The 18,070-nt window shown below is 40.1% G+C and overlaps 1 protein-coding gene across 1 annotated transcript in view; it reads left to right on the top strand.

Moving 5' to 3' along the window:
• Nucleotides 1–18,070, top strand: part of MAP2K5 (mitogen-activated protein kinase kinase 5) — a 349,068-nt gene that overhangs the window by 69,115 nt on the left and 261,883 nt on the right. The window contains exons 5-7 of the mRNA XM_006831503.1: nucleotides 1,581–1,621; nucleotides 2,563–2,630; nucleotides 11,789–11,837. Coding sequence (XP_006831566.1) covers nucleotides 1,581–1,621; nucleotides 2,563–2,630; nucleotides 11,789–11,837 — 158 coding nt within the window. The remainder of the gene's footprint in view (nucleotides 1–1,580; nucleotides 1,622–2,562; nucleotides 2,631–11,788; nucleotides 11,838–18,070) is intronic.

The following is an 18,070-nucleotide window of genomic DNA, read 5'->3' as shown; positions in this document are numbered from 1 at the left end:
TTAATAAGTTTGACAGTGCACTCGCTTTATAGTAACTTTAGACTCTGTAACTTTAGGAAGTATGAGGTTACTGGGGTTTTGAGTCCTGTTTAGGTTTCCAGTCATAAAGGTTTGAGAAGCCAGCTAAAGAGTTAAGATTGAAAATAAGCATTACCACCTAACTCTAATCCCTTGGTTAATCCAACCCAAGCCACTGCTGTTGAGTGGATTTCAGTTCATAGTGACCCTGTAGGACAAAATAGAATGGCCCGGTAAGTCTTTATGGCAGCAGACTGCCTCATCGTCCTCCCACAGAGCAGTCCAGCACTTAACCACTGTGCCATCAGGGTTCTTGATCCCTTGGTTAGCGGTTAGCCATTCTCATATTAAAGGACGTTTATGACCACACTGCGTATGTCAGTGGGAATTCACTGAAGTATTGTCTTAGGAAATATTGAGAGCCCCTCAAGGACCAGGTGTCAAGTGTATGTGTCTGTTATTTTATTCAAAAGGTTAATTTCCATTTTAAGAAAAGAAGATTTGAAGTCTTGATTACAATTTGTTTAAGAAAAGATAAATAAAGATTCCTTATTAAGGCTTAGCTGTATTTTCTAGGAAAACAGCCTAATAAATTTAAGTATACTTGAAGTATATAAAATTAAGGCAACTGATGTACTTTGTAATTATGACTTATGTATGTCATCTTATTAATAAACTCCTCTATTTATTGTGTCAGGCAGAGAGGAAAACTACATGGATTTCTGAGAGAGAGAAAAATAACTAATAAAACGAGAAGAGAAAATCAAATTTATCCTTCCCCAATCAATCAAAATTGACGACCCCTTAACATACAATTTGTAGGGCACTGTAGTTTTCAAATGGAAGCAGTCTGTAACATGGTCAGGAAGCTTTTGTATTTCTAACATTTGATGAGGAAGCATTTGCTGAATTGGAAACATACTAGCCTATAATTCAAGATGGTGTCAGAAAATTTTTTCTGGTGTTGTTTTATCTTCAGACCTCAGTATTCCCTACATAATAGCAGATGTTAAGGGTTAAAAGAAATGTAGTGAAATTCGTTATAGCTCTGTATTTTATCTTAATATACTGCTTATGACTGTGCAAACTTGTCTTTTGATCTTAGGATCTCTAGTAATCTTTTGGGCATGGAAAAAAAGACCCTTCCTAATCTTCCCTCTCCACAACCCACCCCCCCAAAACACATACACACACACACAAACAAACCTACGTAGTATAAGTGATAGCAGATACATAATGTAATAGAGTGAGGGAAGGTTGTAGAAATTTGAATTATGAATGGAATCTAATCATTTTAGCTAGTTAACTTGATTTTTATGTTTTAAGCAGAAATTGGAATTTATATGAGGTAGTGTCAGAAAGCCCTTTGCATTTATAAATGCTCACTCCTGCAAGTTAAAAACCCTGGTTCATAATTCCCTCTTTGGGTCTTGGGAGCCACTTTTCAATCATTTCTCTCTGCTAATTTTGGTGTCACCCTCATTTCTTTTTAAACGATTCATTTTGAGCAAATTTGTAAATGGCCCTGATGTGTTCTACAATTTAGTCAATTACTGTTTCAGCCTGCAAGCCTCCTGGGGAACGGAACATACATGGCCTGAAGGTACGAATTTCAATAATTGTTTCAGTAAAGTTAGATGGATTTGTAATGCTGTGTTCCACTTATTGAAATGTCAAATAAAACTGCACTTTCTCAAGCTCTGACAAGCGATCCTTTTTTTTTTTTTTTTCCCTTAAGTGGGAGGAGGAGGGGATCCATCTGTAGTATTTGTTCAATATATGTATTTATTTGGATACAGGCATTTTGGTGCTGTATTTCTTATTATTTGGAATTGCTTTGTTGGTCAGCTTATTCAGAATGACCTCAAGTACTGATCTCTACAAAGATTTATTAGAATGAGACTACGGACTTCACTTTATTGGTTAATTAAGCACACAGGCATATTGTACACAGACTATTCCTCTTCTTTTGGCTTATTTATGTTAGACACATAGATCTATTTAATGTTTTTTCATTGTTCTGTGTATTTTAAACTCTGGATTTCTGCTTAATGCTTGACATTTGAAAGAAAAAGATGGCTGCTCTATTAGGTTCAACCATTTGATAATTCATTATTTGAGCCTCATTTTCCAGTGACTAGGAAACACTCTGCCATATTGTGCTTGGTTTTAGATGTAACTGGAAGGATGTAACTCAAGGTTCATTAGTAGCCCCTGGATGTATTTTCATAATGTTCCTTTTAAGCATTTTGGTTTTGTATGTGTCCTAGAAGAGCTCGTTTAAAAAAAAAAAAAAATGTGTATCTTTAATTTTTCAGCACTGTTTAACTTAATCTTTGAAATAGTGAGAAGAATAGAAAATTATGTAATATACGGGTTATACGGTTCTGTAACCTATATACTGAATAGACTCCAAGCAAGGGCCTGTTTAGCAACAAGCTAATTAACCTTCATAGTGAAATGAGAAATTTGTGGCAAATTATAGGTTAATTAGAACTATGTCCTCAGAACACAAGACTGATCAAGATTCTTTCTTACTTGTAGGTGAATACCCGGGCCGGACCCTCCCAACACAGCAGCCCAGCAATCTCAGATTCACTGCCAAGCAATAGGTGAGAAGGAGCAAGTGAGGTGTGCCCAAGAGCACGTTGTCTCCAGAGTGGGGGCTGTGGTAGAGAAGAGGCTGTGGAATGACTCTCTTCTCTAAGACCAAAGAACTGTCTACATGTAGCTTAGAAGCAGTTTGACCAGTTGGACAACCCTGCTTATATACTGATTGAGGAGAAAGGACCTAATCTATAGAAAGATGAAATTAGACATCTTTAACTATTAATTTTGCTTGGTGGAATGGTTTTGCTCTACAGTGTCCAAATTGTACAGAAAATGTGCTGCCTCTGACTGTTGCAAGCCTTGATCTGGTTTGTACAAGGTATAATGCTGCTTACTTTTGCCTTGTCCATCTTTTGGCTGTGTTGTTGTCCACTAGCATCTTCACTAAAAAGAGCCAAGGCAAGAGTGTTGTTGTTTTTTGTTGTTGGGAAGTGCTGTTGAGTTGTTTCCAATGCATAGCGACCTGGTATAGGGTTTCCAGAGAGCGACTGGTGAGTTTGAACCGCCAGCCTTGTTGTTCCAACCAACCTTGCAGTCTAATGCTTATCCTGCAGTGCCACACCAGGACTCCAAGGAAGAGTTGTTGTTGTTGTTAATTGCCGTCGAGTTGGTTCCTACCCATAGCGACCCTGTATAGGGTTTCCGAGGAGGAGCTGGTGAGCCTGAACTACTGACCTTGAGTTTCAAACCTACTTTGCAGTCCAGCACATTAATCCACACTGCCACACCAGGACTCCATAGGAAAGAGTTGTTGTTGTTAAGTGCCATTGAATCAGTTCCAACCCATAGCAATCCTGTATAGGGTTTCCAAGGAGCAGCTGGTGAGCTTGAACCACTTACCTTGCAGTTCAAATGGTCTTGCAGTCTGGTGCATTAGCCCACAGCGCCACACCAGGACTCCAAGGAAAGAGATGTTGTTGTTGTTGAGTGCCGTCAAGTTGATTCTGACCCATAGTGACCCTGTGTAGGGTTTCCAAGGAGCTGCTAGTGAGCTTGAACTGCTGACCTTGCAGTTCAAACAACTTTGCAGTCTGACGCATTAACCCACAGAGAATGGTACAATTTCAGTTGATCTTCTGTGTTGTTTATTAGGATGTTCGGTTACAAGAGATTTAAGCTATTTTAAAGGAAAGGTAATTTTCATTAAAACATTACCCCACACTGGAATGGATACTCAAGATAAAATCTTTTTCAAAGTGATCTTCCTCCAAGTCCTAAGGCTTATTTCAAGACTATCATGGTTCTAAAGTAAGAGACCTAGTTAGGCAGATAGAATCCCAGGGCATTTGGGTTATACATTCAGTTATTCAGCCAATAAGCATTTTATTACTGTACTTGAAGATGATACTTTAAAAGTGATTATTCCATGCGTGTGGGTTTGCATTGGTACATAAAATGCTCACACCAAGTCAAAAAAATCCTCTTCCATTCTGTGCTGAGTTTTTAGGGCTATAGGCAGGCCACCCTTTGTTGGCTAAGATGTAGTTTAGGCTTCTACTTTACCTTGAATACGCACTTCTTACCCCAACCTACAGCTGGTACTTTTGCTAAAGGGGTTTAACTTCAGATAATTTAAAATCTTTCCTCTGACTCTTTCTTTACTCCATTGTCTCCTCCCCAAAAGTTTCTTCTCTGATTGCTTTATTATGGCGTGCGTCAGTATCAACACCGGCCAGCTTTCCTGCAGTGATCACACTAGTGTTACTATGTTTCCTTCTTAACCAGTGTTTTCTGTCTTCACACAGTCAGCTGAGTTACCCACCAGTGGAGCATCTGCCTTGTGCTGGTGAAACATCGCTCTTTCAATTCTTCCTAAAGGGTGTGGCCCGACTGGTTGATTCTTTCCAGGTTCTCTCTCCAGGCTTGTTGGGTACGTGAGCCATGGACCAGCAGAGTGGAGGCTCAGGGTTGAGGACCACCAAGTACATTCAGCTCAAAGAAGACAGGGCATTCAATTCTTAGCGCTACTTCCAGAAAAGAAGTGATCGAGACAAATTGACTATGAGCCTTGAGTAAGAACAAGGACTTTCCTAGGTATTTTAGATAAAATTTCTTCCTGGTTTCAAAGCAGAATCATGGCGAGAAGATAACAAGGCCGAGAAGCAGGCTCATTTTTCAGTTCTCCCAGATTTGGTTTTAACAACATAAGGGAATTGGGTTTCTCTTTCTAAAAAATAATAAACATGTCTATTCATTGACTATTATAAAGTCTTTGGTTTGGACAAAAATTCAGCCATCAACTGATCTGGTGGTTCTCAGTCCTTTAACTGTGACATTGTCCCTCAGGGATATTGTGATATTGCAACCTCCCAAAAAGTAACTGTAGTTTGCTCCAGCTGTGGTTCCTGGCATGGGAGGAATGTCATTTCTAAGAGTCCTACAAGTGACTTTAATATGTAACCTTCAGATGGGTCTGCTTTGTGCCCTATGTTGATAATTAAAGAACAAATATTTATTGACCGTCTTATTCTTTAGTTGCACTGGGAATGCAATGATGAATAAGGCAGACGTGGTCTTAGCCTCTGGAACTTGCTGTCTAATGGGAATAGACATAAAGAAATGTGTATACAAATAATTACACTTAGAGTTAGTGGTACGCAGGAAACACATAGGAAGCCAAGAAAGAAAAAGCACTCAGAAGCAGGGATGCCTTTAGACTGGGGAAGGCTCTCTACAGAAAGGGGCCTTGCCACATCAGGATCACAAGAGGGGATTTCAGACAGAGACAAGAGTGAAGGAATCAGGTAGAAAAAGAGCTTGATATAAGTAGGCCAGGGAGGGGTGTGGTGTTGGAGGAGATCTAGCAAAAGGAGGGGAGAGAGAAGGTGGTAGACCAGGACTAGATCATATGGAGCCTTGTACGTCTCGTAGCACTCACGCATAAAGATTTAGTTTAGCCCTTGTGACATCTTATTCCCTCTTCCAGCTGATAGCTCTCCCAGCCATCTTCTTTCCAAATAGACTCCTCCTCCCAGATTTGCTCTTAAATTCTCCTACATCCACTCAGTTGCTGACACAGATAAACCTGTCTGTGTTGTCAAGTCAATGCAGACTCACAGGAACCCTGCAGGACAGTATGGAACTGCCCCAAAGCTGTAAATCTGTCTCTTCTTTTCTGTTTTATTTTAGTATAATTTTTTTTCTTTTATATTCACAGATTTTTGCAATCACCAACAGGATTAGTTAGATTATCACCCTCAATCCCCTGATCCTCACTCCCTCCTCAGCCCCTCCTCTTCTAGTTGTTGTTGTTAGGTGCGATCAAGTCAGTACTGACTCATAGTGACCCTGTGCACAACAGAGTGAAACACTGCCAGGTCCTGGGCCAACCTCACAATTGTTGCCATGCTTGAGCCCATTGATGCTGCCACTTTGCCAATCCATCTCACTGGGGGTCGCCCTCTTTTTCTCTGACCCTCCACCTTACCAAACATGATATTGTTCTCCAGTGACTGGTCCCTACTAACAATATGTCCAAAGTATGAGAGATGAAGTTTGGCCATCCTGGCCTCCAAGGAGCACTCTGGCTGCACTTCTTCCAGCACAGATCTGTTTGTTCTTTTTGGCAGCCCATGGCACTTTCAATATTCTCCTCCAACACTACAGCTCAAAAACATCAATTCTTCTCCAGTCTTCCTTACTCACAATCCAACTTTTGCTTGCATATAAGGTTATTGAAAATACCATGGCTTGGGTCAGGCGTACCATAGTCCTCAAGCCGATATCTTTGCTCTTCAACACTTTAAAAGGGTCTTGTGCAGCAGATTTGCCTAATGCAATACGTCATTTGATATCTTGACTGATGCTTCCATGTGTGTTGATAGTTGATCCAAGAAGAATGAAGTCCTTGACAACTTCAATCTTTTCTCCATTGATTAGAATGTTGTTTATTGGTCCAGTGGTGAGGATTTTTGTTTCCTTTACATTGAGGAGCAATCCATACTGAAGGCTGTGGTCTTTGAGCTTCATCAAAGTATTTTAAGTCCTCTTCACTTTCAGCAAGCAAGGTTGTCTGTCAGGTTGTCATACTGTGGTGGCTTGTGAGTTGCTATGATTCTGGAAGCTATGCCATGGGTATTTTAAATACCAGCAGGGTCACCCATGGTGGACAGGTTTAGTTGAGCTTCCAGATGAACACAGACTAGGAAGAAGGAGTGACAATCTACTTCCAAATATTTAGTCACTGAAAACCTTATGACTAACAGAGACTCACTGTCAGATATAGTGCCAGAAAATGAGCCCCTCGGGTTGGAAGGCACTCAAAATGTGACTGGGGAAGAGCTGCCTCCTCAAAGTAGAGTTGACCGTGATGACGCGAATGGAGTAAAGTCCGTGGGAATAAAGCCCGCGTGACCTTCATTTGCTGATGGGGCAAAACTGAAATTGAAGAGAAACAGCTGTAAACACCCATTAATAATCGGAACATGAACTATATGAAGTATAAATCTAGGAAAACTGGAAATTGTCAAAAATTAAATGGAACACATAAACATCGATATTTTAGGCTTTAGTGAGCTGAAATGTACTGGCATTGACCATTTTGAATCTGACAACCACATGGTTTACTATGCCGGGAATGACAAATTGAAGAGGAATGATATCCAAATCAGTCATGAGGTAGAACACTGTCTGTGATAGGACAGTATCCATGTGCCTACAGGGAAGCCCAGTTAGTATCTCTTCTAGTTAGGCAGCCAATCATCTTTCTGTGTCTATATTTCTCTGTTCTGGACACTTGGACATTTTTAAATAGCCATCTTAGTATGTATGAAGTAGTTTCTCATTATGGTGGGGGTTTTTTTGTGTGTGGGGGGAGGGTGTCTCTTCCAGTTCTGAAATTTCAATCACACTTAAATTATTCCTCTTGATAGTGTCTGTTCCTGCTTCCTAGTCTGCCATTCTAACCCTTCCCATCTGACATTTCAGCTTTGCTGAAGAACATGTGCCCTTAGTGGGTCAGATTTTCCTTCTCACTGTTGAGTCGTCACCTCCGATGCTGTCTCCTTTCTGTTTTTCTCTTCTTTTAACTTCCTCCTCACCTTCATTCATGCTAGTGTCCATCTTTGAAGACTAAGAGTATTATCTTCTTCTGGAATCATCCATGATTATCACTGATCCCATTCCTCTACATTATGTTCCCCTTCTAGAATTCCCATAACTTAACATATTATACTAACCTCTGTTCCTCAGGCTCTGTATTCTTTGAGGGCAATGACTGCAGTGTATTTATTTTTGGAATTTGCAGTTCCCAGTGTGATGCTTTGTACATAAGTGCTTATCAGTAAATACTTGGATGAATGAATTAATAAAGGAGTAGATATTCTCGTTGTTGTTTTCAAGTGCCGTCGAGTTGATTCCGACTCATAGCAACACTGTATAGGGTTTCCAAGGAGCAGCTGGTGAGCTTGAACTGCTGACCTTGCAGTTCAAACGGCTTTGCAGTCTGGTGCATTAACCCACAGCGCCACACCAGGACTCCAGATATACTTGTAAGCCCTTTAAATCTTGTCTCTGGATTAAATTCTCCCAACTTTTTTGATATAATATTATTTCTAGTCCCTTTGCCTATTTACTCTTCTTTGGATCTATATCAGTTTCTTTATGCCCTCTTAAAGTGTCATATACTTAGGGTAGGTTTCAATTGTACCACATTAATTTTTTTTAATGTTTTAAAAAGTGATTTTTAGACAGCTCAAATCACTATGACCATATAGATAATTAAATATTGAGTAAACATAGGTAAAAATAAATTTCTAGGATGCAAAATACCTTTTATCAGATTACATTGGTACCCACATACTGGCATAATGTGTGAAAGCCGCTTTTTCCTTTATTACTATCAATGCATGAGTTGTTCTTTGTCTTAGATGAATGACTATTTATTAAATTGAATTTACTAATCCACATGGTGTTCTTAGGCCATAATTACTGAATTTAGTACCCCTGCCAAGGCATGGCCCTCCCTAAACCTCTTGGCTTTTTCCTTCTGTAAAATAGGGATGATTAAACTTTCTGTCTTTCTACCTTTGGTGTTAGGAAGATTGATGAAGCTGTATTAAGAAGTCACGTTTTATTTCTTGGATGATAGGTGTTTTGTAATGCAATGAATCAAAATGTTATTATTTCCAGTTGTATGACATAATGGAATATCTATGGAGAATCATCGTCAGGGCATTGTTTGGTTATACCTGTCTTTATAGTAATTGTAAATATAGGTGTACCTTGTTTTATTGTGCTTCGTTTTTACACATTGAAGGTTTGTGGCAACCCTGCATCGAGCAAGTCTGTCAGCACCATTTTTCCCGCAGCATGTGCTCACTTCATATTTCTGTCAAATTTTGGTAATTCTCTTAATGTTTCAAACTCTTTCATAATACTATTGCACACTTTATAAATAAACATGGTGGTGTGCCATGGAGTTAGTTCTGACTCACAGCAACCTTGCATAGGGTTTCCAAAGGCTTTAGCTCCTTCTTTACAATCTTAACCACCACTTCAATGCATGCATTGTTAGTCTTGGGAGGATATTATTAAAGTCTAGAACTCTTGGATGAGAGTACAAGTGATGAAATCTGGAAAAGTAGGGGCCGAGGCACTTGACCATAGCAGAAATCTTTAGAAAGAAGACACTTTTAATTTAAATGAAGAGTGTGGTCAAACTCGAGGTTGGAGATTTTCTCAGATATAACTTATTAAAAGTACCCAGGGGAGTGTGTATGTATATTTCCTATTGGTACTCAGTGTTTTTGCTGTTTGATGTTTTTACTACCTTTCTGTCTTCCTGAGGTTTCACTACTACTGTTGTTGTTCTTGTTAGGTGCCACTGAGTCTGTTCTGACTCATAGCAATCCTGCATAGGGTTTCCAAGGTTGGACATTTTCCTGGGAGCTGAAGAAGTCTTGTCTTTCTCCTGAGGAGCAGCTGGTGGGCTCGAACTGCCCACCTTACTGTTAGCAGTCCAGTTCTTCCCCTACAGCGCCAGCAGTGCTGCTGGATAATTACAGACAGAAAGGCCATTGCCATTTATTGAACACTTGGCACATTCCAAGTCACTGGCTAGGTTCAGGGGTGGGAAAGGGATAGAATCTAGAGAGGTGAGTAAGATGTGCCTGAATGTCAAGGAGCTCCCAGTCTTGGCAGGGAAGGCTCAGTGGGAAGAAAAGCAGCTACAGCATCACTGACACAAGGAAGGAGAGTTAGTCTGGCAGATGGGTAAAGGGCTGGAGTAGGGAGATAAAGAAGAAAATTAGCATGTTTGAAATTTCAAATAAGAATGTTGGAGGGGGAAGAGTGCTATTTTACATGTCACTTTACTTGCCTGGGGAAGTCCTGATGTGGCAATGTGGGTTAATGCACTGGACTGCAGGTTGGTTTGAACCGCAAGGTCTGCAGTTCAAGCTCACCAGCCGCTCCTTGGAAACCCTATACAGGGTCACTATGGGTCGGAACTTATTCAACGGCACTTAGCAACAACAACAACAACAAACCTGGTGAGTGTAGACAACTATAACTTGTCATAAGTCAGAAGGGCTGCAAATCTTCCCTTGGCTACACCTCTTTATTTAGTAAGGGCGTAATCTAAAATAATCCACATAAACGTCTACATAGCCATATGTATCCAAAGAAAATTTTAATATTTCCTAAGGAGTCCTGATGTGGTGCGGGGGGTTAATGCACTGGCCTGCAAAGTTGCTTGAACCACAAGGTTGGTGGTTCAAGCTCACCAGTTGTTCCTTGGAAACCCTATACACGGTCGCTATGGGTTGGAACCGACTTGATGGCACTTAACAACAAGGAGTCCTGGTATGGCACTGTAGGATAAGTGCAAAATCGCAGGGTCTGTGTGAACCATAAGATCGGTGGTTCAGTCACCAGCCTCTCCTTAGAAACTCTATACAGGGTCATTGTAAGTAGGAATGGGCTCAGTGGCACTTAACAACAACAACAAGAAGTGTCCCTATAACCTAGGGTCTCATACCTGTAGGAAAGGAAAGAAAAAAGAAGTCAGCTAACATTTATTTGGTGGTGCAAATAGTTTGCACTTGACCACTAATCTAAAGGAAGTCCTGGTGTGATGCTGTAGGATAAGCACTGGAGTGTTTACCTAATGGTTAGTGGTTCAAACCCACCAGCCACTCCTTGGAAACCCTATACAAGGTCTCTATGAGTCAGAACTGACTCAACGGCACTGAACAACAACAGTACTAATCTAAAGATTGGTGGTTGAAACCCACCCAGCAGTATCACAGAAGAAAGTCCTGGCGATTTGTTTCCATAAAGATTACTATCAAGAAACCCCTGTGGAACAGTCCCATTTTAACACATGGGTTGTCACCAGTTGGAATCTACTCAGTGGCAGTGGGTTATGTGCATGACATAATGCTAGACTTTCCGTAATATTTAGTTGTCCTGGTTGCCTAAAAGGTGGCTATTTCTTCTCATTTTATAAAAGGAGAAAATTAAGGTTCAGAGAGGATAAGTAACTTGCTCCAGCTTACACCTCTAGTGAGGAGTTGTTGCTAAGTGCCCGTTGAGCTAGTTCTGATTCATAGTGACCCTGTATAGGGTTTCCAAGGGGTGTCTGGTGGGTTTGAGCCATTGACCTTTCAGTTAGCAGTCCAGTGCCTATCCTACAGCACCACACCAGGACTTCTGGTGAGGACCAGGATGTATCTCTGTGATACATTTGCTTCCCAGAAAGCTGAATTCTAACTCTTAATCATAATAAATGACCAGAAGTTAAACCGTCAATTTTATCTTCTGAAGTTCCTTAGTCTTTATTTGCTGTAAACATTCTAAGAGTGTGTTGTTAAACACTTTGTGTATAGAAGATTACAGATTCTACAAAATAACCACTGAAAGGCTACTCCAAAGCAGCAAATCTAGAAGTCTAAAGCTAAAAGATATTCTTATGGCCAAAAAAAGTCTCTGAAGTACTCCCATAAAATAGTCTAGCTACATCTTTACTGTAGGCTTTTTTATTGCTTTAGATTACTAACAGGGTTTCAGTTCCTTCATTGATACTTTTGGCATTTGGCCAGTTGCTTTCAAAAACATTTTTTACAGGGTGAAGGATGTAAAAAGCATAGTCCATGCCTATACCTAATTTTCAGAGGTGTCAATTGAGCTTGTTACTAAACATGATGTCTTCCCTCTCCAGCTTAAAGAAGTCTTCTGCTGAACTGAAGAAAATATTAGCCAATGGCCAGGTAGGTGACATTACATATTAAGATTTTTCACATAGCAGTAACTTGTTACTGTCCAGATTTTCTGTTCACAAACTTATAAACAGATCAAAGAGTCAGTGAAATCCTTCTTGTCATAAATGAATTACATAGTTTAATTTGATTGGCAGAACAATTGGCAGCACGTTTTTCAGACCGTGCTAATGGATTTCACTCCCAGCAGATTGCAGTACCATGCACACACCCTGCTGCCACCTCAGTTTAAAAAAAGTTAATCAGTTCTGAACAAGTATGTCAACCCGTGGGCTGTTGAAATGGCCCTGCACTCTGAGGTGACTGCTTTTTTCATTATCTTTGAAGAGAAACCGAAAAATTGGTACTTTCTTACCTTAGCTCCTTCTTTTGTCCTAAACTAACACTGGCCTGAACTAACAGCAGACCTTTGGCATTGAAAATTCCTGAGGTCCAGGAGACCTTGATTTGCCTTGTCGACTGACTATCTAAAACCAAATGACCTAACCTAGCCAGCAAGGGAACAAGCTGACCTGCAGACCGGCTATTTCTCACTAATCTTGATTCAAGTAAATGGACACATCTGAAATAGTATAGTGATTTTAAACATACGCTGGCAAATGAAGCTATCTATGGGGGCCTCAATTCCTCAATCGCAACATAAATGCGTTTTCATGTTTGTGATAGTGGAAACCCTTTGATAGCCTTGGAGGCAGACGCCTGTCCATTGCGATCAAGCCTGCCTATTAGGCTCTATTGACTGAGACATCTGTGTCACTGCAAATAAAAGACTCTTATTGATTTTCTTAACTGCTGTTCACTTCCCGTCCATGTTTCGAAGGCTGAAATCTTAATTATCTCAGATGCTTATTCAGTGCCTTCACACACTGACCTCTCCAAGGCTCATTGGCATTTCATGAATCAAGTACTTGTAGTGGAGCATGTCAAGCAGACAAAGCTGGGTCCTCACGGCTTGTCCCTTAATATCACCTGTAACATTGGGGCCCAATACATGTGCATGCCTTAAAACAGTGACTGTATGATAGTGCTTCTGGGAGCCTCACATACGTAGCACATAAGCCTCAAATCCAGTTAGAAAAAATGAAGTTGATCTGATTCTGACATCTAATAATCATCCAGAGTCTATGGATTCCAGCCTTATAGATAGCTGAGGAGAGAATGTTACTGCATATATAATCTTGATAGTATCGAAATGTTAGGTAGCAATCATTTAACACTCTCAACTTTCAGCAGTCAGAGGTTCACATATGTACCACCACCCCACCTCCCAGTGTCCTGTATGTGTTCAGAACCAGTACGAAACAAAACCTAACTAAAAGCAGGATTACTGAGACTAAGATATTTATGTATCTTCAACATGCTTCCATTCTAGTTACTAACTCTAATTTATGTACAAGTCACTTCTGTTCCTCAGCTGGAAAATATATTTCAGAACTGACATAAATTAAGAAGCTTTAACTACATTTGTTCAACTCAGACAATGGAAAATAACCTGTCATAGATTCCTCTTTGAAAAATGAAAAACCTCAGTGTATTCCATGGAAAAGAAAACACATTCTGAAATGTGACAATAAGCCTGCAAACGCGTTCTGAAATGTTCTTAACGTTTTGACAACAACCCTAGCTCCATAAATATCTTGATGGTCTCAGTTATGAGGTTCTCTGTGGTGCGAGATTGTCATGGCGGTTGATTGTTGACAGTGTTTACTGTTTTCCCTTGTTGGTAAGTGCCATAGTCCATTCCAACTCACAGCGACCTTGTATAGGGTTTCCAAGAGCAGCTGATGAGTTTGAACCACCAACTTTGGTTAGCAGTCAGTGGTTTTTGTTTCCCCTTAGGAATTTGATATTCTCACATTAAACAATGTGACATTTTTCTTCTTTTATAGGTTAACCCTTATAATATTTATGTTCACTCACCAAAGCAAATAAAACACAGCTTTGGAAACTTTCGAAACACCTCCTTCCTCTATGTATTCCTTGGTTCTTTGGTGCTGTTGGGTAATTAAACAGTGAGCAAGGTTTCTTTCCAGTGCGGTAATATGCTCTGTTATGGGGTCAGTATGTTTCTGGGCTGCACACTGACACAACTTGATAAGGAAGATGTAAGTCACATTTAACGATACTTTAACACTTGAGCATAGTTTTATTATGTTTTTTTATGTGTGGTTTATGCTCTCAAGCATTAATAATGATTTGCCTTTCCACTAGCCTCCACTTAGATTTAATAAGGAATTCATATTAATCATTAAAAGAAAGGGACATGATTCTTCAAGATAATCAAATATTGACAGGTTAGAAATAGCTTTCTGCCTGGGTTCATTGATATAGGTTATGTGATATAAATATTTATTTCTTTTCTGTCACTCAGAGTAAATGCCACCAATTGATTCAGCATTGATATAGTGTCAACAGTTCATAAGAAACATTTGACTGGCTTGTGTTTTCCGATTAGTCTCTGCTCTATAAAGTGGGATTTACTAAATCTCTCCAATTGTCTGCTCATAGAGTGTGACTGCTTTCTGCAACCATTATTGCTTCGATTTGTGAAGCAAAGGTCTAGTGATAGGACTAGTTTCTGTCAGCCCTTTACATATAAAATAAGGATTCATTGAGCATTTTTATTTTAATGATTTATAAGCGATAGGTACTGATTCTTCCTAAGACAGGCAGACACTAAACAAAGAATGTGTTCTTTACTGATCCATAATTGAATTCTATTTCATTTTTCACACTAATTCCATTAATATCGTCAATCAAACACTTTCTAAAAAAGTTTTACTATTTAGTCTTTGGAATAGACATTGTTTTCCTGTTACCTCTTTATGAGGAAGGATTTCATTTTTCCAGTTTTAAAATAACAAATAAATCATAAGGTGTTCTTGGCATGTTTTACTGACATCTATAAATCAGTATCACCGATGTGTTCTCAGGATGTCTTTTTCCTCACTTCACTTCTAGTGCCTTGCCCTCTGTTTAACATGGCCCTTGATTTGAATCTGATAAGAAATAGCCCAGAAGGTCAATGTAAAGGATTTTTAAAAGTGTACTGCTAACTCCAGGAGTGTGTGGCGTTGACCTCTGCTTCTCTAAAATTGTTTTTCCTCTTTTGCTTTTTAAGATTGGGTAGGGGAGGGTGACAGTATTTTCGTACTCCTGGTATAGTCAAGGAGAACTAACAGATCTAAGATGAATTCTGATCCTACCGCGTCTTTGGTCATTATTTCAAGAATGTCAAGTGTACGTAGAAAAACTTGTTTGTTTGGAGCCGGTGGAAGAGAAGGAAAGAAAACTCAGTTTTCTGCCATAAACCCACTTTAAATACCAGGACATATGACAATGGAAACAGAAGCTGTGTTTCTGCCTCTGTTTCAGCAGGAGCGGAGCCAGTCATTTCTCCCAAGTTATTTGCTGTCTTGGCAGCTGACATATAACTGTGACATCCCTAGCTTCTCTTCCCCACATCGATTATTATTTCCTGTTTTTAAAAATTCAAAACAAGGAAACTGAAATAGAGTTAAAAAAATGATTTGATATCTTTATTGAACAACACTTTAATCCACTTCTTTTCAATCTGAACAGCTATGTGGTTTTTTAAAAATATTGTTGTTGTTTAGTGCCATCAAGTTGGTTCCCACTCATAGCAACCCTGTATAGAGTTTCCAAGGAGCGGCTGGTGAGCTTGAACTGCCGACCTTGCAGCTCAGCACATTAGCCGACAGCGCCACACCAGGACTCCAAGGAAAGAGATGTTGTTGTTGTTGAGTGCCGTCAAGTTGATTCTGACCCATAGTGACCCTGTGTAGGGTTTCCAAGGAGCTGCTAGTGAGCTTGAACTGCTGACCTTGCAGTTCAAACAACTTTGCAGTCTGACGCATTAACCCACAGAGAATGGTACAATTTCAGTTGATCTTCTGTGTTGTTTATTAGGATGTTCGGTTACAAGAGATTTAAGCTATTTTAAAGGAAAGGTAATTTTCATTAAAACATTACCCCACACTGGAATGGATACTCAAGATAAAATCTTTTTCAAAGTGATCTTCCTCCAAGTCCTAAGGCTTATTTCAAGACTATCATGGTTCTAAAGTAAGAGACCTAGTTAGGCAGATAGAATCCCAGGGCATTTGGGTTATACATTCAGTTATTCAGCCAATAAGCATTTTATTACTGTACTTGAAGATGATACTTTAAAAGTGATTATTCCATGCGTGTGGGTTTGCATTGGTACATAAAATGCTCACACCAAGTCAAAAAAATCCTCTTCCATTCTGTGCTGAGTTTTTAGGGCTATAGGCAGGCCACCCTTTGTTGGCTAAGATGTAGTTTAGGCTTCTACTTTACCTTGAATACGCACTTCTTACCCCAACCTACAGCTGGTACTTTTGCTAAAGGGGTTTAACTTCAGATAATTTAAAATCTTTCCTCTGACTCTTTCTTTACTCCATTGTCTCCTCCCCAAAAGTTTCTTCTCTGATTGCTTTATTATGGCGTGCGTCAGTATCAACACCGGCCAGCTTTCCTGCAGTGATCACACTAGTGTTACTATGTTTCCTTCTTAACCAGTGTTTTCTGTCTTCACACAGTCAGCTGAGTTACCCACCAGTGGAGCATCTGCCTTGTGCTGGTGAAACATCGCTCTTTCAATTCTTCCTAAAGGGTGTGGCCCGACTGGTTGATTCTTTCCAGGTTCTCTCTCCAGGCTTGTTGGGTACGTGAGCCATGGACCAGCAGAGTGGAGGCTCAGGGTTGAGGACCACCAAGTACATTCAGCTCAAAGAAGACAGGGCATTCAATTCTTAGCGCTACTTCCAGAAAAGAAGTGATCGAGACAAATTGACTATGAGCCTTGAGTAAGAACAAGGACTTTCCTAGGTATTTTAGATAAAATTTCTTCCTGGTTTCAAAGCAGAATCATGGCGAGAAGATAACAAGGCCGAGAAGCAGGCTCATTTTTCAGTTCTCCCAGATTTGGTTTTAACAACATAAGGGAATTGGGTTTCTCTTTCTAAAAAATAATAAACATGTCTATTCATTGACTATTATAAAGTCTTTGGTTTGGACAAAAATTCAGCCATCAACTGATCTGGTGGTTCTCAGTCCTTTAACTGTGACATTGTCCCTCAGGGATATTGTGATATTGCAACCTCCCAAAAAGTAACTGTAGTTTGCTCCAGCTGTGGTTCCTGGCATGGGAGGAATGTCATTTCTAAGAGTCCTACAAGTGACTTTAATATGTAACCTTCAGATGGGTCTGCTTTGTGCCCTATGTTGATAATTAAAGAACAAATATTTATTGACCGTCGTATTCTTTAGTTGCACTGGGAATGCAATGATGAATAAGGCAGACGTGGTCTTAGCCTCCGGAACTTGCTGTCTAATGGGAATAGACATAAAGAAATGTGTATACAAATAATTACACTTAGAGTTAGTGGTACGCAGGAAACACATAGGAAGCCAAGAAAGAAAAAGCACTCAGAAGCAGGGATGCCTTTAGACTGGGGAAGGCTCTCTACAGAAAGGGGCCTTGCCACATCAGGATCACAAGAGGGGATTTCAGACAGAGACAAGAGTGAAGGAATCAGGTAGAAAAAGAGCTTGATATAAGTAGGCCAGGGAGGGGTGTGGTGTTGGAGGAGATCTAGCAAAAGGAGGGGAGAGAGAAGGTGGTAGACCAGGACTAGATCATATGGAGCCTTGTACGTCTCGTAGCACTCACGCATAAAGATTTAGTTTAGCCCTTGTGACATCTTATTCCCTCTTCCAGCTGATAGCTCTCCCAGCCATCTTCTTTCCAAATAGACTCCTCCTCCCAGATTTGCTCTTAAATTCTCCTACATCCACTCAGTTGCTGACACAGATAAACCTGTCTGTGTTGTCAAGTCAATGCAGACTCACAGGAACCCTGCAGGACAGTATGGAACTGCCCCAAAGCTGTAAATCTGTCTCTTCTTTTCTGTTTTGTTTTAGTATAATTTTTTTTCTTTTATATTCACAGATTTTTGCAATCACCAACAGGATTAGTTAGATTATCACCCTCAATCCCCTGATCCTCACTCCCTCCTCAGCCCCTCCTCTTCTAGTTGTTGTTGTTAGGTGCGATCAAGTCAGTACTGACTCATAGTGACCCTGTGCACAACAGAGTGAAACACTGCCAGGTCCTGGGCCAACCTCACAATTGTTGCCATGCTTGAGCCCATTGATGCTGCCACTTTGCCAATCCATCT

The sequence above is a fragment of the Chrysochloris asiatica genome, unplaced genomic scaffold (assembly GCF_000296735.1).
Source record: "Chrysochloris asiatica unplaced genomic scaffold, ChrAsi1.0 scaffold00004, whole genome shotgun sequence".
Classification (NCBI taxonomy): domain Eukaryota; kingdom Metazoa; phylum Chordata; class Mammalia; order Afrosoricida; family Chrysochloridae; genus Chrysochloris; species Chrysochloris asiatica.
This window is presented reverse-complemented; position numbering and strand designations above follow the sequence as displayed.